Here is a 24,739-nt window from a genome sequence, read left to right on the forward strand (position 1 = left end):
AAAATATCTGATTTACAATTAAAAATCTAAAGCAAATGTTACCATGGCTTAAAGGTTCATATGACACCATTTGAAAAAAACTTTTTTTTACACCTTCAAACATTTTTTTAACTTGTAGAAATGACTGAACCAATCACCCTCTAGAAACGGCAAAGGAAAATCCCCAACATCCTAGTCGGCTTCAAAGAGTTTTCACTGGGGACTCCATCTGTATGCGGGGACATAATCCTGATGATCTGACTGCATGGATGTCATTTTCAGGTGGAGAAACATGTCAAAATTACTTATTTTCGCCACTCATTAAAGCAAAGAAAGCGAAGCCCTTTTCTTGATTGCAAGTAACAGTGCAGCTTGAGGCTCGGAACATCCAGAGCGTCTGACTTCAAAATGATCAAATAGCCATTGAGGCATTCAATGCCTTTTTTGACCCTTAAATGGTGTTTAATGGTGTTTCACAACACATTGTAAAACCCCTTTTAAACTTAAATTGTAAAAAATTGTAAATTGCTAAACTGATGTATCAAATCAAATCAAATTTATTTGTATAGCCCTTTACAATAGCCAAATGGTACCCAACGTGCTTTACAACAAAGGCATAAAAACAATAAATAACACATATAAAACATACAAGATAAAATTAAAAGTGCTGTAGTGGTGCAGTGCTGCAGGACATTAAAAGCCTTCCAGAGGTGCATAGAAAGGAGCACACAAAAAGATGACATCTAAGAGACAGTATTATAGTCAGGATTAAAAGCTAATTTAAGAAAGTGGGTTTTAAGCTTTTTTTTAAAAAGGCTGAAGTCAGTAGTGGTGCGGATGTCAGGGGGTAGATTGTTCCACAGTCTGGGAGCAGCGACGGCAAAAGACCGATCGCCCCACTGTTTGAGCCTTGACCTTGGGACCTCTAGCAGAAGCTGACCCGAGGAGCGTAAAGCTCTGCCACAATTGCGGAAAGTTAAAATCTCAGACAAGTAAACTGATGTAGCTTAGAAGTACTTTTCAAGTCAGCGTACTTCAAGGTGCATTCATTTACACATGCACACTCACATTAGCACAATAATGGTGGCTTGCTACAGTGTAGCCACAGATGGCCTGGGGCACACTGACAGAAGCAAGTCTGCCATACACAGACACCAGCTGGCTCCTTGACCACCATAAATGTTTAGGATGTGCATGAATAAAGCCAGAACTGATTTACTAACTAACCTAGCAATTTACCATTGGTGGAAAGTAACAAAATACATTTAATTACTGTACTAAAGTTTTCTTTTTTTTTTTATATCTTAACTTTACTTGAGTATTTTTTTAACTAACTTTTACTTCACTACATTTTAAAGTAAAATGTTTATATAAAGTACTTTCTACTGACCTTTGCAGGGCTCAGCTTAACTTTGTAATCCGCTGTTGCTGTTTTACTTTCTAAAAATGCAATTTCTACATGGCAGATAGCAGCCCTTAGGACTGAATCTGGACACTATTGTTAGAGATTTGCATGATATTCCACAATCATGAGAAACTTAGGGCAGCTATTATTTGCAGTTTATACCTTTTATTAAGGTGTTAGTTGTTGCCATGTGGCAAAGTGTTTCATTGCAATGAGTTATCAAGTCAGAGTTGTAGTTTCTTTGTGGCAATAGATTCAACCATAAACCTCTATTCCATAGTAAAAGTGTGAGGAGAATCAATACTCTCCTGTTTTCCATGTAGTTTGTTTCTAAATAAGAAATAATAATCAAATTAGCTGTCAACTTATTTTTTGTGGTATTTTTATGGTGAAGTTTTTTGCAGGTTGCATAGAATTTGTAGAAGGTGGTTCTATGTGTCAGTACAACAGGTGCTTTCTGAAGGTTACAAGGTCCTTTAAAATTTGACAGAAAAATGTAATTCACATTTTTGAATACATGAGTACTTTTAAATGCATATATTTCTGAATAGTTCAATATTATCAAAATCAAATACTTCAATACTTTAAATTCAGTAGATGATGATCGAACAACTTTTACTATTAGTCGAGTAAGATTTGACTATGAGTATCAATTCTTCTTCCACCACTGCATTTTACCATATTAAAGGAATAGTACACCCAAAACATGTTTAGCCTTCATTTTCTACTCACCCCCATGCTGAACAACACTCTGGAGTACTTTTTTGATATCTCAAATGCATCTGGAGATCTGGGAGGCTTCTTGCTGTCTGCTGACATTCAAATAATGGAGGTCTATGGCGCCCGAGGCAGAAAGGTCCATAAAAGTCCACAAAAAACGTGTCAATATTCCTCCATACTGCTCGTCCAATGTATTCCAAGTGTCCTGAGTGGGTAGCATCCAGAATTTACTCGAAACGAAGTCATTTAGAATGTTTTTAGAGCATAAAAAGTAGCGTATAGGATTTCCTGAAAGCGCACACATGCGAGCTCACGACGCTACGGAAGCCGGCAGACCAAACCAGATGAAAGTGCGCATTCAGCGTCTGCTCTGCCAATAATGCAAGCGTAGAAGAAGAAATGTGCTGTTTACCTGTGCAAAGAAAGAAACAACGAAAGAAAAATGTCTGAGGACTTCAGTGTTGAGGAAGAGCAGGAGTTCTTTGCCGAGCTGAATGCGCTGGTTTGGTCTGCCGGCTTCCGTAGCGTCGTGATCGCGCACGTGCGCGCTTTCAGTAAATCCTATACACTACTGTTTATGCTCTAAAAACATTCTAAATGACTTCGTTTCGAGTAAATTGTGGATGCTACCCACTCAGGACACTTGGAATACATTGGACGAGCAGTATGGAGGAATATTGACACGTTTTTTGTGGACTTTTATGGACCTTTCTGCCTCGGGCACCATAGACCTCCATTATTTGAATGTCAGCAGACAGCAAGAAGCCTCCCAGATCTCCAGATGCATTTGAGATATCAAAAAAGTACTCCAGAGTGTTGTTCAGCATGGGGGTGAGTAGAAAATGAAGGCTAATCATGTTTTGGGTGTACTATTCCTTTAAGGGACTATTTGTACCACAGGGTTCCTACAGCATAAGGCAAGTTAAATTCAAGCCTTTTTAAGACTTTTTAATGCCACTTGAAATAAAAATTTAAGACCAAATTCACAAGAATCACAAGAAAAACCTGCTTGCGGCAACTTAACCCAAAGGTTTAATTTTAACATAAACCACTGCACTAATGTTTCAAATTTTTAAAAGCTTCCCATACAGGAAGAAAGCTAAAAACACACAAATGACAGATATATTTTAACAATTATTTAACTGAATTCACAAACTTTGTTTTAGCAGGGAACAAAACAAAAACAAATAAGTTTTAAAGCCACAACTATGCAGCTATTTTTCTTTGTATGGTTTTCTTAGTATGTTTGATTTGGTGATAAGTGGAGGCGTTGCAGAGACAAGGGTGGAACAAAACTGAGAAATACCGGCTGTTTCTCTGTAACTCGATTTTGACGCTTTGTGTTTCGCGCTTCGCATGTGCGACTCCACTGCCTTAATTCCCATCGTTCCGAGCTTGAATGACCTCTTGCACAAAATACACTGTGCCTCATGTATGTTCCCTGGTACTGGTAACCAAGAGAAAACTCTTGGCTGGAGCCAATTTTCATTACATTCACACTTGCTCATATTTTCCAGACAAAAATGTTAATGGTGCATCTCCCAAATGTCCCGGCCGCAACAACGCTTTTATTGGTTCCGCTATCGGGACGGAACCAATAATGGCGAGCCGTTAATTTTTCTATACAAAAAATAAAAATTGCCCATTTTAACGTTTTATTTAGATTACAAAAATAAATTGTGATAAAAATAATCCTATTTATGATGTTTTTTTTAAATTAAGACCTACGAAAGACTGATTTAAGACATCTTAATACCAATTAAGGCCTTAGTTTTATTTTGAAGAATTCAATAACTTTTAAGACTTTTTAAGGACCCGCGGGAACGCTGTACCAGAAACAAATGCTTTCCTCTGCAGTGAATGTAATTACTGACATTGGGAGCATTCACACATGATGTTTGCTGTTTGAATGATGCAAATGTTTTGTTGTACATTTCCAATAATAGGTGTCAAGGCATTAAAACAAAAACTCTCAACTCTAACTTTGGGAGTTCAATTTATACAAGCACAGGTACACAGCTAAAAATGTTTTAGCATTCATGTGCATGTGCACATAATAACATAGAATTAGGTAGAATAGAAAGAAACACACACACAAAACCAAGAAGACAGAAGACTGCCCACAGGACTAAATAATATGAAAAGAAAAAGAAAAACACATCCCAGAATGAAATGAACAAATACTGTGTGGTTATAAACAAAGGAAAGGCATATTCAGGTATAATTGAAAACGTTAAAGTTAGAGGATAAGAAAAAAAAAACAGCAGCTTAAAGATGGAAAAACTGCACAAGAGTAAAAGCAGAAAAGAAACAGTTCAAGAAAAGGTAAAAAAAAAAAAAAAACTGTGCAAATAGTCCTTAGCATCTGTAGTCATAAAATATGAAGATATTTTAGAATGGATACATGACTAAGCTTTTAGAAGCATTTAAACCCTGGAACATACACTATATTGCCAAAAGTATTTGCTCACCCATCCAAATTATTGGAATCAGGTGTTCCAATCACTTCCATGGCCACAGGTGTATAAATTCAAGCACCTAGGCATGCAGACTGTTTTTACAAACATTTGTGAAAGAATGGGTCGCTCTCAGGAGCTCAGTGAATTCCAGCGTGGAACTGTGATAGGATGCCACCTGTGCAACAAATCCAGTCGTGAAATTTCCTCGCTCCTAAATATTCCACAGTCAACTGTCAGCTGTATTATAAGAAAATGGAAGTGTTTGGGAACGACAGCAACTCAGCCACGAAGTGGTAGGCCACGTAAACTGACGGAGCGGGGTCAGCGGATGCTGACGCGCATAGTGCGAAGAGGTCGCCAACTTTCTGCAGAGTCAATCACTACAGACCTCCAAACTTCATGTGGCCTTCAGATTAGCTCAAGAACAGTGCGCAGAGAGCTTCATGGAATGGGTTTCCATGGTCGAGCAGCTGCATCCAAGCCATACATCACCAAGTGCAATGCAAAGCGTCGGATGCGGTGGTGTAAAGCACGCCGCCACTGGACTCTAGAGCAGTGGAGACGCGTTCTCTGGAGTGACGAATCGCGCTTCTCCATCTGGCAATCTGATGGACGGGTCTGGGTTTGGCGGTTCTTCTTGTCCAACATCAGTGTGCAACCTCACAAATGCGCTTCTGGAAGAATGGTCAAAAATTCCCATAAACACACTCCTAAACCTTGTGGACAGCCTTCCCAGAAGAGTTGAAGCTGTTCTAGCTGCAAAGGGTGGACCGACGTCATATTGAACCCTATGGATTAGGAACGGGATGTCACTTAAGCTCATATGTGAGTCAAGGCAGGTGAGCAAATACTTTTGGCAATATAGTGTATCTGCTCTTTGAAATTATTTCATTTCAGCGTAATGATTGGAGATTACAGCAGGAAAACCAAAATAAAGTCGCGTATCAAAATGATCCTCATCAAAGCTGTTCAGCCACATGCTACAAATTAGGCATCTCTACTTGATCTGCTATCCGCATCCAATCCAATATTTAAAAAAAACGGTTTGGCAACATGTGCATCATAAACAAAATGTTTTAGGCTCAGGCAGAGTTGACATGAACTTTATTCTAACAAGCAAATGCAAATGAATTACAAAACAAAGGAGTAAAAACCAAGCAGACCTCCTTACAGGTTTTGAGGACCGATTGCTAAAGAGAGGATGACATGAGAAAGATACCAGGACATAATATATCTACGCTGTATCCTGTACGTCCTGCTGCCTCACACACCTGGTACTGATTACTAAATCCACTCTTGGTGTGCGTGTGATCCGTATGAAAAGGAGAAAGAGATAAAAGACAGAGGAGATGGATGGATGGAGAGCTGAAGGAGGGCTGCAGTTTCATTTCTGCGAGCTCACATGTGTTTACCCATGAGAGCGAGAGAGAGAAAGAGAAGCAGTGCAGTGATGATGTGACACAAACCAGATGTGTAAGCACAACATCTGCTTGATTTTTGCCTCTACAATGCAGAGAAACCGACCACTGATGAAACAAAGGAATGTATGAATATTAAGCTTTATAGTCATATTTATCTGTCATCTCATCTCTTAATTCCATCTTTATCTTGTTCTGTCTGTTTGCAGTTTACCCTAAAATGAGGGAGAAATACATACAACTTGGCTAAAGTTTTAAAAGAATAAAATATAGATATATTTGGATCCAAAACAATAAAAAATGACTTGGTGCAGTTGAAACAATAATTATTTAAAACATATTAATGGGATGATTTTAACTTTTTAAACCTGCAATTTCACAGCAAGTTATAGGCTTCCTATAGAAGTTTGAATCATCTCCAGTCAAAGAATGTTTTAGTGGTTCACTCAGCATGATTTACATGTGCTTAAACTATGAGAACATGTTTGCAAGTTTTCATAAGGACCCAAAAGGTGCTGAGAAAAAACTCATTAAAACTCCCAATATTATTCTGTTCAAATCTCAAACGTCCAACACTTTTTGAAGCTCTGTACACGGCCCAAAGACTTTATGAGACACTGCACTGGGATTTAGCCTCAAATAAAGTTGCATTTTGCAAAGTCTGCCTTGCTCATAGCAGTGGAAATGTTCTTTATAAAGACACAACGACTCTATACACTGTTATCTTCAGACCAGGACCTAAAACTGAATGTTATTTTAAGCTGATGGGTTTTTTTGTTTAAGTTCATGTTTCGGATCAACTGCTGTTCCTGAGGAGGACATAACAGAAAAAAGTGAGAAAAAAACATTTTAGTAATCCAAAGTTAGCTTCAGAAGATTTAGTAGTGATGTAATGAGATGAGCTAAGGCTTCGAGACGTGTGTCGAGTAATGGAGAGGGCGTTTCCATGAGGCGCGTATCGAGGCTTGCTTTATTTGGGGGAGGAGCCAAAATAGATGACGTCCAAAGCCTCACTACTCAGCCATACCATGTGACCGCTTCGGGAAGTGGTTCAGTTCGTCCGGAAATTCGACAGACATTTAAACAGCCTCTGTGTTCAGTCAAGATGTGAGAGTTTGTAAGAGAGTTGCTGTCAGTTGGATAGATTCTAAGAATAGATTGGTTGGAGAAACAACCAATCTAGTTGGTTAAAATTATTTTGGTTAGAATAAACAATGTGATGATCAAAATCTAAGCAAGCCACTGGTGATAGATGTAATTGGTCAGTCACCTTGTTAGGGGTGTCAGCTGCACGAATTAGAGTTCCACTCCTGAGGCTGATGGTTTAATACCCACCTCAGACTTTTGACAGTTGCGATATGTATTGGTTGCCCTAGTACATGTATAGATAGGGTAAAAACACTACCAAATTAGATTGGTTGGTTTAGCCAAAAGATTGGTTGAACACATAAATTCCAACCCGATTGAAACCAAAAACTGTGGAAAACCTAATATGTTTAAGTGAAAATTACTAACACCTTTCATTTTGCTCATCATTGCCCAATTTGCACAAACACTTTCACTGTCTGCTTGAGCTTATTTCACTAAAATGGCAGAAAAACAGTCTACCTCAAGTTATTTTTCTCTTCTAAGAAATTTTACATACAAAAAAACTTACAAAAGATTTTATCATGCACACCAATCATTAACAATTTCAAAGGAACTTAAATGAGGGGGAACAAGAAAAACAACAGCAAAAAAAAAAAAAAATTGCACATAATGATCACTAATTGTAGTTCTGCACTCCACCAGTAGGTGGTGACATGTTCACGTGAAGCTTCATGAACTGTGGGGATCGTTGAAGCAATTTGGCCAAACGGTTCAATGCCTCATGAGGCTTCATCTCACCATCACTAAGATTTAGTAAAACTATTCCTGATCAGTTAGGCTGACTTAAGTCAAACAGTGTTTCTGTCTCTCACAGGGTCCACGTGGAGTTAAGGTAAAACAAAGGTACAGATCATATTCTTTAGGTTTACATAATTTAGATTGAAATATAAGGTTTTTTGAAAGCATGATCTCAAAGGAATATCAAATGTTGAATTAATATCCTTTAACCTGATCTCCTAGAAGAGCCCTGCAAAGGTCTTCATGCTCCTTGAAAATGTTTACACTTTGTTGTATTAAAGCTAGGGCTCCACAAATTGTTGTAATAATTGTTTTCATTATTAGAAAAATTTGCATGTTGTGCATAACTTGCTGGACAGGGCGGTGAAATGCTATACTGAGCCACCTGCAGGGACAGGGGCGGTGCTGCAATGTGGCTGGCTTTAGTGCCTTAAAGGAATAGTACACCCAAAACATGATTAGCCTTCATTTTCTACTCACCCCGATGCTGAACAACACTCTGGAGTATCTTTTTGATATCTCAAATGCATCTGGAGATCTGGGAGGCTTCTTGCTGTCTGTTGACATTCAAATAATGGACGTCTATGGTGCCCGAGGCAGAAAGGTCCATAAAAGTCCACAAAAAACGTGTCAATATTCCTCCATACTGCTCGTCCAATGTATTCCAAGTGTCCTGAGTGGGTAGCGTCCATAATTTACTCGAAACGAAGTCATTTAGAATGTTTTTAGAGCATAAACAGTAGTGTATAGGATTTCCTAAAAGCGCGCGCCTGCGAGTTCACGAGTCTATGGAAACCGCGGCAGACCAAACCAGATGAAAGTGCGCATTCAGCTCGGCAAAGAACTCATGCTCTTCCTCAACACTGAAGTCCTCAGATGTTTTTCTTTTGTTGTTTCTTTCTTTGCACAGGTAAACAGCACATTTCTTCTTCTACACTTGCATTATCGGCAGAGCAGACGCTGAATGCGCACTTTCATCTGGTTTGGTCTGCCGCGGTTTCCGTAAGCTCGTGAACTCGCAGGCGCGCGCTTTTAGGAAATCCTATACGCTACTGTTTATGCTCTAAAAACATTCTAAATCACTTTGTTTCGAGTAAATTATGGACGCTACCCACTCAGGACACTTGGAATACATTGGACGAGCAGTATGGAGGAATATTGACACGTTTTTTGTGGACTTTTATGGACCTTTCTGCCTCGGGCGCCATAGACCTCCATTATTTGAATGTCAGCAGACAGCAAGAAGCCTCCCAGATCTCCAGATGCATTTGAGATATCAAAAAAGTACTCCAGAGTGTTGTTCAGCATGGGGGTGAGTAGAAAATGAAGGCTAATCATGTTTTGGGTGTACTATTCCTTTAAGGAAAAGCGCATGGGTCTCTGTCGCTGACAGAGAAAGAAGCATGTCTGCAAACTCTTCTCAAGTTTATCTTTTTATGAGATAAAGCTAGAAGTAGACAGGCGACCGTGTAGGGACTGAAATAGCTTACAATATAATCTGCCGTTACAAAGAGAGACTATTAATTTGATGACATTAACCATGAAAACGTTCAGTCACCACAAGCTGTGGTCACATTGGCCAGGCGGAACCATTATCACCTAAACATGCGCACATGCCTGTAATAGTCAAAATTAGACGTTTTCAGAGTCCAGTTGAGGACTTCCAACAGACATTTCCCTATCATATATGTGCAAATAAGCAGGTAAATGTGTAAAAAAAAACATTATTACCATTTTTGAAGCCACTGCCTAAAAGACTGCGTAATGCCAAGAGCCTTGCTTGACTTCAATAAACATTAATAAATTAATCAGGTACCGCGTCTTCAGGCTCACCATGGCACTAAATATATTTAGTGACGCTTGTTGAGCATAAAACGTTTTAAAGGCTGAAGAAGCGGTTATGTGGCTAGGTCACTGAGAAGTAACAACTAATTGCTTTCAGTGCCGAAACAACAGATGGTAGCCAGAGGCAACTTTTTCCATAAATGCTTGTTAAGATGGAAATATCAAATTTCATTTTTTATGACTGCTCATTTTGTGAGTTCTGTTTCCTATGAGCCCAGGAAGATATTAACACCTCTCAATGATCTATTTATTACAATTAGTATTGTTATCACAACAACTCTTTAGTACTTACCTCCTACACTTTAACGTTTAATGTTAAAGTAAATCCACCTGTATATAAGCCATCCAGATTGTACATATGTCACCTCAAACCTCTGTGCTACTACCTTGTATTTTTTTTTATCTTTTTATTTTTTATTTCTTATTTTATTTTGTTTTTCATTGTGTGCAATACATGTACATTTGCACCTTAATCCTTATTTATCTTGATATACTGTATATACCTGGATATACTGTATATATATATTGTTTATTCTTCTTAATGCACCTTTTTCCTCCCTGTTTGCACCTTCTTTAATTACTATGCCAATATGTGACGAGTGAATTTCTCCACTGTGAGATCAATAAAGCTCATCCAATCTAATCTAATCTCTAAAAGCCAAATTTGTGAACTGCCCAACCTCCAGTTGTCCTGTCTTACAGATTCTCTAACCTGAGCTGTGGATGTCTGCAGCTCCTCCAGGGGCCACTTTTTAATTAATTCTTTCCTTTCCAAGCAAACTGATTAGTAATTATTCAACTTCGGAAAGTAATTGGTTACATCAGATAGTATTTAAGGGTAATAAATACCATCTGGTAATAAAGCTTTAAATATTATGAATTGTTATAGTTATATTTGCAAAATGCCGTTTGTAAAAATACTCTGCAGTTACCTAAAATAAACTGCAGTTATATGCATTGGTTGTGAATAAACATGAACAAGTTATAATCCTACAATTGACAGTGGGTGCACTTTTTTCAACATAACTGTATGTTTTCTTTTTGACTTGCAGAATGACACATAATTCATGGAATTAGCTCAACAAATCCAACGTTTTCTTTAAACAATGATCCAAGGAGCCACATTTCTACAAATAAACAACTGTCTTCAACATTCCCAATTAAACAAATACACGCTGAGAGCATTAAACACAGCTGAACACCCGCTGTTGAACAGTTCATTATTTTGATTAATCCAAGCAATTATGGTGGAGGACTTGGATACTTGCTTTTCTCTTATAATTTATTTTGGTTGGCCTATCAGTACAACTTTTACTGGGCTGTATCCACTTTCAACAGGCAGTTAAACAGGAATAACTTTGCAATTCAGACAGGGGAAAGTGCCCATGTCTGGTTTAGTCATGATCTTTTACAGAGGTTTTAAAAAGAGATGTCGGACATGGACTTGAGCATAGTTTGACAGATGTATTCAGACATGGTCCACAGCAGCCATGGTTAAAGTATAACATTTGTAAATATAGGTGTACTACTGATATTTAAGTCCAAACATCAAGAATTGTATCCAAAAGATTTAGAAAACAAGGAAGCGAACAGATGTTAGGCTGAGCTCCAAGGAGCTGCACCGATTTGTCATTTTGTTTGAGGCAGTAGGGGGTAAGCAGTCTGTTTTGCTCAATGTGGTATCCCCTGCAACGGTCTGTTGGTAGAAGTTGGGGGGGATGTTAACCCCCACTGACCTGAATACAAATATATACAATAGAGTACATGCAAAGCAGCTTTCACTGTGTGTGCCTCTACATTTCACTTCACTCAACTGTCATGTGCATTTGTAGCAAAGCTTCAAAATGTTTAAAGAAGTGAAATACGACTCAGCTGTTTCCATTTGGGTTAAAGCTTTAAAATGATGTCTGAACCTCAGCATGGCGTTTAAAAAGCCCCTCAGTGAGAGACTAGATGCTTTAAAAAAGTAATTTATAGAACATCTGCAGGCAAAATTTATTTCACAGTTGCAGGTATTCATTTAAATTGATGGACTTTTTTTCTTATCTTTCACCTGAAGGCTTGTTATTTCAAGTATAGATGGTTTGGTTTGCTTTTCCTTAATCCAAAATTAGGAGGAAAATACCAAAAAATGTTTACCCAATTTATGAAATCAAACCAATATTTAGTGAGATTAACAAAGAAACAAGAATGGTCCAAATTAAGTTTCAGGGGTTTTATGGATTTTAAAGGCCAAATTCAATTCAATTCAATTTAGTTTATTTATATAGAGCCAAATTCAAAATACAAGTCATCTCAAGGCACTTTACAGTTCAACCAGATCATACAGTCAAATTGATACAAAGTTTTCTATCTAAGGAAAACCAGTTGATTGCATTGACTCAAATGCAATCCCTCACACTAAGCACGCTTGTAGCGACAGTGGAGAGGAAAAACTCCCTTTTAACAGGAAGAAACCTCCAGCAGAACCAGGCTCAGTGTGAGCAGCCATCTGCTGAGGCCGACTGGGGTTCAAGGAGACAGAAGCAGACATAAGCAAATAGAAAGGAGTGCGTCTAGAGCAGTTTTATCGTGTGATGGTAAATTGTGCTTTCTTATCTTTATGTGGCTGGTGTAAATTGCCCGAAAAATTTTCAAAGTAATAAATAATCGAGAGAATTTACAGTATGCTGGGCGCTTTTATATAATATAATATAATAATATAATAACATTTTATTGTCATTACACTGTCACAAGTACCGAGCAATGAAAAGAATTCTCTGCATTTAACCCATCCCCTTGGGGAGCAGTGGGCTGCCATTGTGCAGCGCCCAGGGAGCTGTGTGGGGTTAAGCATCTTGCTCAGTGTGTGGCAGTATGTTGGAGTGGGGGATTGACCTCACAATCTTAGGATTCAAAGCCCTATGCCCTAACCACTAGGCCGCCACTCCCCTGCTGTGACGTCAGTGTAGTCAAACATCGTTTGGCGGGTGTATACAAACACTTCTTCACGACTTGTTAAGCACCCTGAAAGGATCGTTAAGACATCATTACAACGGAAAAGGAATGTTTAATTATCCGAAGGAACCGGTTTTGCGTCAAATTTCGATCCGGAAAGTAAATAGAATAGACAAAAAGCAACCGGACAATCTTTGGCGTCCAAACCTATACAGCAAACTATGTTCAGACCACATCACGGCAGAATCATTTATCACCAATCCTGCTACCACACCATCAGCTGGATTCAATATGCCAAAGATTTCTGTTTTATAGCTTTAATAAAGTGCCTGATGGCGATAAAGCTGATTTTTCTTTTGTTTGTTTTAATGAAATATTTAATTTCATAAAACAATGAACCCTAGCTTGTTGCACAGTTTAGTATAGCTGCAGCTCCAGATGGATTTCCATATCATTATGGTCCAGGAACCGGGTAGAAACCACATGCGGAGAGCAATGTTTCCCACCCGGACAAAAGATACGACCCGGTGCTTGGACCGCTCTTTGCAATCAGGTTACCGTGACACCGGGCACGGCAGCGCCACACAGACTGCTATGCAGAACTGCCAGCACTGCACACAGGGCTCCAGCACTGACCGCCAGCCTTCATGCCCGGCCTTTTACCAACTGTAAAGGACGCAGCTTGAAATGTAATGGCTTGGAGAGGTTTTGATGCAGCCGGACTCAAGCTAACTCTCATAGATTCCAACATTTATTCTCCTTCAGAAAAATAAATATACCCTGCAACATGACATTAACTGAAAACATCCATGCAAATTTACTGAAGACTGACTGCAAAAAAATAAAGTTTGGGAAAATATTCAAAGCCTGAATCTGTATTGTTTTGGAGATATTGTAGGGGAAATTACAACAGGAGTAGGAAGCAAGAAATCTGTAAGCGATCCAATAGCTTAATGGGAAGAGTGGGAAAACGTTCCACAGAAACAAGTAGATGGAAATCTGGAGCAACTTGAGTCACGGTAGGTGTCTTACTTTATTCCTAGAAAATACATCTTTGTTAACATTCCTTATTTAATGAGTAAACCAAGTTTATTTTTTGTTTAAGTAAAGAAATATTTTTAGTTTTTTTTTTTTCAAAAAATTACTAAAAACAATTAGTAAGGGATATGTGGAATAACTTTCTAACTGATACAAAATCCATTTTTGTACGGTGACATAACATTTCCGTACATTTCAGAAATTTCATAAAAAGTACTGCTGTGTTTTGTTGTGCAAGCGTTCATTTTTAATTTGAAACATGTTTTTTTTCTTTTACTCTTTCTCTGTGTCTCCAATTTTACAATTTTCCCATATGTGAGCAAATAAGTTCCTTCCTGTCACTGAAATACTGTTTATGAACCAAACGGCACATGAATAATCTGGGAGAGTAGAACAACAGCCCCGTTGTTACGAGATTATATGATTGGATAAATTTTATCCATCTTTTATTTATTCCATCTTTTAAATTAGTATGGTTTCAGGGAGTTACATTTTCAATATCTGTACTGAATGACAAGTTTCCAGAGTTCAAAATAAAACAAAAAAAAATGTTTAGGACTAAAAGATGCTGTAAAATCAATTTGATTATTTTTGGGTTTAATGATTCAATTCCAAAAATTACTTTTAAGATAGTTTCATGGATTTATTATTTTTCATTAATTGTTTTTAGTATATGACTGTGCCCTGCTTTAAATGTTTTTAAATCACTTTATACATATTTTAATGCAACTTTTCTCACTTTTCTTCTTTAGACTTTTGAACACCCTCTAATTTCTTCATGTATCTTATCTGGTTAAAGTACGTAGAAACTGCAGTTTATTTACCTGAGCGCAGCGTCTGTGGTTTTCACACCAGACCAGAACCTCGTTATTCTGGAAGAGACAGAAAGAGAAAAGAAATCTTAAAACTTTTACAGGGAACAAACTCTTTGACATACACTCTAAACATTTGAGCTAATAAGAGTAGACTTCTACAGAAAAGAGGATTAGGGCCAGTGGAAAAAAAAAAGTTAACTGATTTTTAAATTTTATTTCAGTTTAGTATGGGAAAAAAGTCAGAATTCTGAGAAAAAAAATTCTGACTTTAATCTCAGAATTCTGAGAAAAAAGTCAGAATTCTGACTTTAATCTCAGAATTCTGACTTTTTTCCCATACTAAACGGAAATAAAATTTAAAAATCAGTTAACTTTTTTTTTTTCCCCACTGGCCCTAATCCTCTTCCGTAGACTTCCTTTAAAAATAGAAACAGAAAGAAAGTAAAGGTTTTACATAAAATATCAACAACAAAAATTAAATTAACATGGGTAAATTTACCTTTTAATTGTTTATCTAATTGTTAGAAAAAGATCCAGCATGCCTTCTTTGTGGCTGTTGAGGCAGAGAATCACATCACTTGGTTTTGCATGTGTTTTTATGTGCATGTGAAGGTAGATTAGTGTGAATTCAAAAAGTCAAGTGGGAAGTGACTGAAGAGTGCCAGTAAATATGACTGACTTAACCACTGGGACAGAATTAAACATCCCAGCAAACCAACATGGATTCCCAAATTCTTCTTATTTTGATAACTCCAAACCCTAGCCTAGACTTAACATAAACATGTATTTAAAATATATATTTTTTTATTTATATTTTGTTTCTCCACAGCCTGCACTCTGGTTCCCTAAGTAAGACCCTTAACTCCACACTGCTTCCTAGTTGGCCGCACAATGGCAGCCCACTGCTCTCCATTGTAATGAGTTAAATGCAGAGGTAAAATTTCTCCATTGTGAGATCAATAAAGTAAAATTTTGTTATTATTATTATCCACCCATCCATGTTCCGTTGCGCTTATCCCAACTGGGGTTGCTGGTGCCTATCTCCAGCTGTCTACGGACCAGAGGTGGGGTAGACCTTGGACAGGTCTCCAGTCCATCGCAGGGCAACACAGAGACAAACAACCATTCACACACAAACACCCGCACCTAAGGAGAATTCAGAGAAGCCAATTAACCTAACAGGACTGTGAGAGGAAGCTGGAGTACCCGGAGAGAACCCACGTATGCTCAGGAAGAACATGCAAACTTTATGCAGAAAGACCCTGGCACGGGAATAAAACCCGGAACATTCTTGCTTCAAGGCAGCAGTGCTACCCACTGCTCCACTGACCAGCCAATTATTATTATTGCTATTATTATTTTTAAACATCATGATAAATCATAATGATTTCAATGTTTATACTGTCTGATGAAGCTGTGAACTGGAAGTTAGGCTCTGACTGTCAAACTACAAACACCAGCATATTTTGTAGCTGTTTCTCAGCATACTCCAACAGCAGACATGATTCCTAACAAGTTTAGATCCAAACAAAAGCATACATTTGGCTGCACATTTTGGAACCTGTTATAACTGTCAAAGTCAAATCATAGCTCATAGCTCTCTGAGTTAAACAAACATCCATGTAATAAACAATGAGACCCAGAAACAGATGGTTAAAAGTGAAAAAACCAAAACATCACCTATAAAACACACAATGATAGTATGATAGCATCTGAACCGACCACCAAAACAAAGCACCAATGTTTAGAGACTTGAGAGGGCAGCCTATTAAACTTCATCATATAAAAAAAAATTTTTAAGTATACTCTCTCTCATTCGAAAATAAAAAATAAAATCTGACCAGAAATTTAGTTTAATGATCCATAATTTTATCATACTATGTACTTTCTAAATATGACTGACAAACACACCCACACAAAAAAAAAAAAATGAAAAGAAAAGCTGGAAAAAGCTTTTGGTCTCAGACCACCAAGAGTGTTAAAAACATATGTTTCCAAGGAAGTGCATGCAGACAGCCAGTGGTTGCTATGTGTACATAAATACACCTGATATTATCATTACAGGGATTTCCACGTGGAGCAAAGTGTGATCATAGTATCTAGGTTTATCTTATAGCATCTAGTGCAGGGGTCACCAACGCGGTGCCCGCGGGCACCAAGGGGCCCTCAAGGACCACATGAGGTGCCCTCTTCTTCTTCTGAAAACAGAACTCACTCAGTGGGTTAAGTTTAATTTTTTTTATTCTGTTGCTCTTCTTTTTAATCATTTATGTATTATGTCATCATGTTAACTATTTAATCATATTTCTGTGGTTTCAAAATGACAATATCAAAATGAAAATAAGAAATGAATAAAAGAATAAAATAAGAATAAAAATGACTTTTTATGCATGAGATTTACTGTAGGTGAACACTGATCCCTCCAGTTCATAGGTCAGTATTGGTAGCCCTTCCTATGACTCGGTAGCCATGAAGTAGCCCTCAGCCTTAAAAAGGTTGGTGACCCCTGATCTAGTGTTATCTTATAGCAGTATTTGATAAATGTACAGCCAATTAAAGAACACAGTCTTTACTCTAACTTTGACCGTATGTTCATAGGTGATACAAATTTCCGTTTTGCTGTTCAGTACGACACCCTTTTTTTGTTCTCTGTATACGTGTTCTCACCCAACTTCCACAATTAAATTTTTTTTCTTCAGAAGACATTCATTGTCACATTTAAATAAAACCCATAAAGTTCCAAACGCCACATCTTGTCCTTCAGACCTTACATGAACTACTGAATCTTAAGTTAAGCTGTTTGGTGGTTCCTCTACTTCTATTCCTGTTTGCTGTAATTTTCCAGCCAATCAAGTAGAACTCTACAACACTTCTTGAATGTGATTTTACTTTAAATCAGGTGGATTTAAAAAAAACGTGGTGTAGCTTTGTTTATCCATCTTTAGATTCTCCTAAAAAAAAAAAAATAAATCAACAATTTACCATTCTATAACACTTTTTTTACTATGACAGACTTAACAGTTCATAGCTTCATCCCACATCCAATATTTAGTGCTGGTTAGAAATTATTTTGCTTTAAAAAATGCTTTGCTCAATTGATCTTGACCATGGATCTGGAAAAGACATCAACTGTGTTTAAGTTGTAATTTAGAAAACCAATGGGATTGGCTAAGCCTTGAGTCCTATAATCAGGATATTACCATTGCTATCACATTAGTACCTCATATTTCAAACAATGAAGTTCTGCAGTACATGTTCATAAAACAAGTATGTAAACTACTGCAAATGTATTTGAGTGTTTAATTCATTTGAAAGGATTAAACAAGTAGTTTGTGGATCAAAAAACCTATCCAAACATCAAAGTGCTGTATTTTTGGAGGTGACAACTTATGGATCAGAGCACAACAGCTGATGAGTCAAAATCTTTATTACATTAACCAACCCCAGGCAATTATCGCAGTGTCAGGAGACCAAAAGCATGCCTTACTTCCACGATTTTTAAGCAAAGTGGATGAAAACTATTTCCTTTTTATGGAGCTAAATCAGTCTCAAAAACATACAATACACAATATCATTCACAAAAAGTATAATCCTAAATACGTTAAAAACTACAAATTCAAAATGTACACTGTAAAGGTGTATAGGTGCACAGTATTTATATTGTTAAAACACAGTGCAGTATTTTATTTGTTTATTTTTTAACTCTTAACTATTATGTTATTCTTATACATTTTTCTAAGGTCCATATTTGTGTGACCATTTTTTCTATGATCTTTTTGCTCCTGGAACACCAGAATTTCCCCATTCTGGGACTAAACACAATTTCATTCTAAAAGAATGGTGTTTAAGGAGACCAACACAAGAGGGCAACAAAGAAAAACCTAAGAACTCAAATATACCGAAAAAACACAACAAATAGGAATTAAAACAATAAAACTAGAAAACATGCAGCAAAGTAAAAGCTGAATACTTAAAAGAAAACTTAACAGAACCAAGACCATGACACTATATCAATGCCTTCGTAAAGCATAATTACACACCAACAGTGAAGTATAAAGATTTTGCACCTCAGTAAAATAGCTTGAATATCTTGGGATCCATTATGGGTTAGCATACAATGGAGGACCTCATGATATTAAGGAATCCCATGATGATGAACGTTACTAATATGACTTAACAAATATATAAAAAATAAATAATTACAAGGTGTTTATGTCTTCATGCTTTGGTTTCATGAAAAAACATTTATTCATCTTTGAATGTCTATCTATGATCTGGTTGTGCGTTCCACTACAGAAAGTCTAGTCAACCAAGCAAAGAATGGTAATTTTTATCTCAGCAAGAAGTTATATTAACGGTAGAATACAATTGACAAAAAAAGAGAAAACAAGGTGATAATTTACCATGACTGTATATTACAGGCACAGAGAGCCTGAACAAGAGTACCTAAAGAATTTGCTAGCTTTATTGAAGACTCACAGTCTTCACAGAATGCATGGGGTGTACAGTGTTATGACAGCAATAATATTAAACTTTCAATATATTGTGTGCCCCAAGTGTAACATGAGTTTATTTTAAAATATTACCTTGGATATAAGTTAATATAAAAATGTTTTTGTCATGCTGTGGCCCCCAGTGGGTAAACTCACCTTTAAGTCTTAACATGTTTAGATCCTAACTACACAGCTGTGCAATAAACTGAAAAGAAAAAAGGTAATAATAAATAAAAATAATGAAACATGAGACTAATGACATTGATTTTAAATACATTCTGTATATATACATACATATATTAATAAAACTTGTAAACAAGGTTCTGAACTAACATGTTTGTGAGCAATCAGGTGTTTTCTGTTTTGTTCAGCTGCGCGCAGCGAGGAGGGGGAGGAGGAGAAGGATGAAGAAGAGGAGACTGTTGTCCCGTCCAGACCTGAGATGAGGAATGCAGTTTGCATTTTAAAGACTGGACTCCAGCATGCTGGTTTCAAAAACTTTGAGCTTTTACATCGTTTTGAAAAAGAAGTGAACTCGGTGTTGGACAACACTCTGATCCAGGGAACCATGGATAAATAAGTGATATATCTTAATGCGATCCACAACACAAAACACAGGCAGGCTAGCTTTAATTTTCTGTAGCCTATGCAGTTATCCTCAATGTTGTTGTTCTATGAAACCGTTTGTTTTAAACGTAATTTACAGACATGTTGAAAAAAATGCACCAGTGGCACAGCAGAGCCGACACACAGCACATAATAAGTTACATAGGCTACCAGAGTTATGTCTGCGCACAGTGCAGTATACAGGTGCTAGTCATAAAATTAGAATATCATGAAAAAGTAGATTGATTTCAGTAATTCCATTTAAAAAGTGAAACTTGTATATTATATTCATACATTACATACAAACTCATATATTTCAGATGTTTATTTTGTTTAATTTTGATGATTACAAATGACAACAAATGAAAATCTCAAATTCATCATATCAGAAAATTAGAATATTGTGAAAAGGTTCAAAATTGATGGCCCCTGGTGCCACACTCTAATCAGCTAATTAACTCAAACCACCTGCAAAAGCCTTTAAATGGTCTTTCAGTCTAGTTCTATAGGCTACACAATCATGGGGAAGACTGCTGACTTGACAGTTGTCCAAAAGCCGACCATCGACACCTTGCACAAGGAGGGCAAGACACAAAAGGTCATCGCTAAAGAGGCTGGCTGTTCACAGAGCTCAGTGTCCAAGCACATTAATAGAGAGGCGAAGGGAAGGAAAAGATGTGGTCGAAAAAAGTGTACAAGCAAGAGAGATAACCGCACCCTGGAGAGGATTGTGAAACAAAACCCATTCAAAAATGTGGGGGAGATTCACAAAGAGTGGACTGCAGCTGGAGTGAGTGCTTCAAGAACCACCACACACAGACGTATGAAAGACATGGGTTTCTGCTGTCGCATTCCTTGTGTCAAGCCACTCTTGAACCACAGACAGCGTCAGAAGCGTCTTGCCTGGGCTAAAGAGAAACAGGACTGGACTGCTGGTGAGTGGTCCAAAGTCATGTTCTCTGATGAAAGTAAATTTTGCATTTCCTTTGGAAATCAAGGTCCCAGAGTCTGGAGGAAAAGAAGAGAGGCACTTCATCCACGTTGCTTGAAGTCCAGTGTAAAGTTTCCACAGTCAGTGATGGTTTGGGGTGCCATGTCATCTGCTGGTGTTGGTCCATTGTGTTTTCTGAGGTCCAGGGTCAACGCAGCCACATACCAGGAAGTTTTAGAGCACTTCATGCTTCCTGCAGCTGACCAACTTTTTGGAGATGCAGATTTCATTTTCCAACAGGACTTGGCACCTGCACACAGTGCCAAAGCTACCAGTACCTGGTTGAAGGACCATGGTATCCCTGTTCTTAATTGGCCAGCAAACTCTCCTGACCTTAACCCCATAGAAAATCTATGGGGTATTGTGAAGAAGAAGATGCAATACACCAGACCCAACAATTCAGAAGAGCTAAAAGCCACTATTAGAGCAACCTGGGCTATCATAACACCTGAGCAGTGCCACAGACTGATCGACTCCATGCCACGCCGCATTGCTGCAGTAATACAGGCCAAAGGAGGCCCAACTAAATACTGAGTGCTGTACATGCTCATACTTTTCATGTTCATACTTTTCAGTTGGCCAACATTTCTATAAATCCTTTGTTTTTATTGGTCTTCAGTAATATTCTAATTTTCTGATATGATGAATTTGAGATTTTCATTTGTTGTCATTTGTAATCATCAAAATTAAACAAAATAAACATCTGAAATATATGAGTTTGTATGTAATGTATGAATATAATATACAAGTTTCACTTTTTAAATGGAATTACTGAAATCAATCTATTTTTTCATGATATTCTAATTTTATGACCAGCACCTGTACTGTAATTAAACTTGCATGGTACCGTGATGAAATTCAGTAAATGCGCAACCTATCCATTTTAATTAAATTTTTCACACTGAAAAACCATACAAATGACATTTAGATGATATTCTGCATAAAAAATATGTGAAATAACGGTAGATTCGGTTTTAGTAATCAACCACTAATATTGTTCTGGACCAACGTGACCTCTATAAGCGGACTCCACTGTATTTGAATTACTAGTGTGAATGTATCATCTTTACTAGTAGGGTATGTAAACTTTCAAGCACATCTGTATATCAGCTTGGTAGACATGACATGTTCCTTCCAACCCCTGAGGGTTTAAAGAGAGGAAAACATCATAGATTTCATTTGCATTTTAAATTTTATTCTTGTGTTTTATTTTGTTCTTATTTTTAACTGTTTCTTCTGTGTTTTATTTATTTTTTAACCGATTTTATGTAAAGCACTTTGAATTGCCCTGTTGCTGAAATGTGCTATAGAAATAAAGCTGCCTTGCCATTTGTCAGTTCAATCCTTAAAAAGCAAAATACTTGAAAGATTGAAAAGTTTCACAGCTATTTTGACTTCTTTTTTAAAACAAGCAGAAATTTTTCAAGAACTGTTGTTATCCCTGAATTGCTTTATCAGCAGAATCACTTTGCAATTATGTGAGAAGAAAACAGCTATTAGAATAGGAGTGCGTATACTACCTACTAGTTGTCATGTCTGTGCACCTTGAGATTTGTGTGTCCCCAGTAATTGTGTGCATGTGTGTGTGTGTGTGTGTGTGGGGGGGGGGGGGGGGGGGGGGGATTAGTTGCCTTAACGACTCTTAAACCATCTCCAGAGTGAGCTGTATTTAGACTGAACCAATCTTTTACCTCACACAATGATAGACCCACCTAAACCCTATACTGTGGTTTTCCTCTTTAACAGGCCTCTGTGCTCACTGCATGGTTGCGGATATTATGGCATCAAAGGAGTTTTTAATGTATAACATGGTGAAGTAAATCTTTCAGCATCCAGAACATGTTCATTAATAAAGAAATGTTATCATACATGGTGCAATATATTCATTATTTGTACGTAAGTAACTATACATTATTTTAATAAACAATGCATGAGGGGATTATGTCTGCAACATCAGGGTCTACTTGTAACATTTTCAAGAGCAAATCTAAATTCCTGCTGCTTTATTTTTTTTAAATTAATTATTTGAAAGGGACAGCGTGTATAAATGAACAGCAGGAGCTTTAAATACACTTGTATTTAGCTCAAGGCTACTTTCCATTCATACTACCGTAAGATAGGGGCAGCAGGTACAAGGAGAAACATGTTACATGTAACAAGGAATACAGACCAAAGATGAAACATGCATGCAACCAGGACGAAAGACACAAAAATCATAAAAGCAATAGACAGTTTCAGAGGAAATACAATGCAATACCCACAGATGAAATAACACACAGTGAACAGGACTGCATACTTGAGGTAGGCTAATGTTTTAAGGTGCTTTCAATATTGAGGTAGATAATGCTTAAGTGCTTTGCTACTAAGGTGCATTGTATTAAATGAGGTAGTTACTGCTAAGTGTTTTGTACCTGATTCTACGTTTAAATGTGTCTAACGTAGTCCCTGGTGATTACAAATCGGGTTACCAAGCAGCCATTGCTTAAGTTGTTGCATTCCAAGCTGTACATCCCTTGACTGAGAGAACGTTCTGTGCAAAGGTGCATTTCCTGAATCTCACAATCCCCCTTCATTATGCCTCTAATCCTAGTGTCACTAATTATTTTTTTTAAATCATTCCTTTAAGGGTGGTGGTTCAGAGAATAATGGTGGAAAAATGTTTGTGGTTATGACTCAAAGGAAATCTTAACTTTCATGTCAAGTCACATTCTAGCTTTGATCACTGATGAAGCTGCTAACTGTAGAGCTAACATGAAATCGCCATCTGGATCCAGAATATTTTTTTAGAGATTCTGTGAGTACTGGTATTATCTTAAGGTGGAAGCCACAAAATGCTGGGGGAAATTAGATATTTGGCCGAGGTCAGCGCCTTATGGAGCCTAGGATCAACCGAAGAAAGTTCAACTGAAGGAAAGATATCTTACCCTTATCCACCTCCGTCACAGGCTAATCAGTTTTTCAACCATACTTCCGTGAAAGCCAATAAGCATCCATAGTTTATCTTAAAAGGTCTCCAAATCCACATCTCAGAATGCTACCCAAAGTGCGGGCAGTGGTTCCGCTATGTCGAACTTCGATTCAGATGACTCCGATTCAAACCACCTCCATCACCTTCTCCACTATCGTAGCTAAAGCTTCATCAGAGTGTCATTCCTCCCGGACTCTTACTGCATTCCCCATCTCATCTCAACCAGTCCAGCAGAAGACCGCCATGTTGAGCCTGGTTCTGCCAGATGTTTCTTCCCAAAGGGGAGTTTTTCCTCTCCACTGTCGCTTAATGCTTGCTCATCATGGACAGGTTCATGCAACCTGTGTTATCCAAGATGGACTAGTATCAGTTTAAGCAGTCCATTGGATCTTTCCATATAGCTCCATACAGCCAGCATTCACAGACAGACCAACTTCATCTATCCCCACTCCACCACCAGTTTCAAGCCTGAAGGTTAACACCCCTGTACTTTACTCCTGTTTTTCCAAAAAAGTTAAAAAACAATCCACTTTCCAAGTTTGAAGACGTTTCGTTTCGCATCCAGGAAGCTTTTTCAATTCAAAATGTCAGAAAGAGCGTTGAGTTTGAGGCTTTATAGAGTGGACCAAAAACAAGTCCTTGTTTTGGCTTAGAAAACATGCAAATTGAACCGACCGAACAGGTCGTCCACTTAGGAAAGGGCAGTCATTTGGATTCTTTGTTAGCCTGCAATACCCCATACCTGTCTATGTCTCTTAAAAAGGGGTTGTTAAAGGGAATCGTTAGCCTGGCTGAACAAGCAAGGTGTTCTGTTCCACTGTAGGGAGTGGGGGGTACGATGATAGAGGGAAGGAATCAACTGTATAACTGCATTTTAGGTTTAGAAAGCTGAAACCTGAGTCCATCCCATTTTTCTTTCTTAACATAGATGGCTTCCTTCACACCCCTCTCAAGCCAACTGTCTTCGTCCAAAATGTGAACAATGTGGACAAAGAATAATGGAATTACTATGACCTGGATGACTGTGAATCTTCCCCAGCATACTTTACTTCTGTTTACATATATCAAAGCAGAATTTAGCGCTAATATTACCTGCCGAGGTCTGAGCACCAAAGACTAAAGTAATCGTATCAATATTAAGTACTTCTCTAGCTTCAACTTGTCACCATTTACACCTC

At 37.7% G+C, this 24,739-nt stretch overlaps 1 protein-coding gene across 1 annotated transcript in view; it reads right to left on the minus strand.

Moving 5' to 3' along the window:
• The window catches only part of anos1b (anosmin 1b), a 109,427-nt gene that overhangs the window by 61,988 nt on the left and 22,700 nt on the right, over window positions 1-24,739 (minus strand). Inside the window, exon 2 of the mRNA XM_038291810.1 lies at window positions 14,513-14,560. Within this exon, the coding sequence (XP_038147738.1) occupies window positions 14,513-14,560 (48 nt within the window). The remainder of the gene's footprint in view (window positions 1-14,512; window positions 14,561-24,739) is intronic.

The sequence above is a fragment of the Cyprinodon tularosa genome, unplaced genomic scaffold, assembly GCF_016077235.1.
Source record: "Cyprinodon tularosa strain WSP-4 unplaced genomic scaffold, ASM1607723v1 ctg30, whole genome shotgun sequence".
NCBI classification, from domain to species: Eukaryota; Metazoa; Chordata; class Actinopteri; order Cyprinodontiformes; family Cyprinodontidae; genus Cyprinodon; species Cyprinodon tularosa.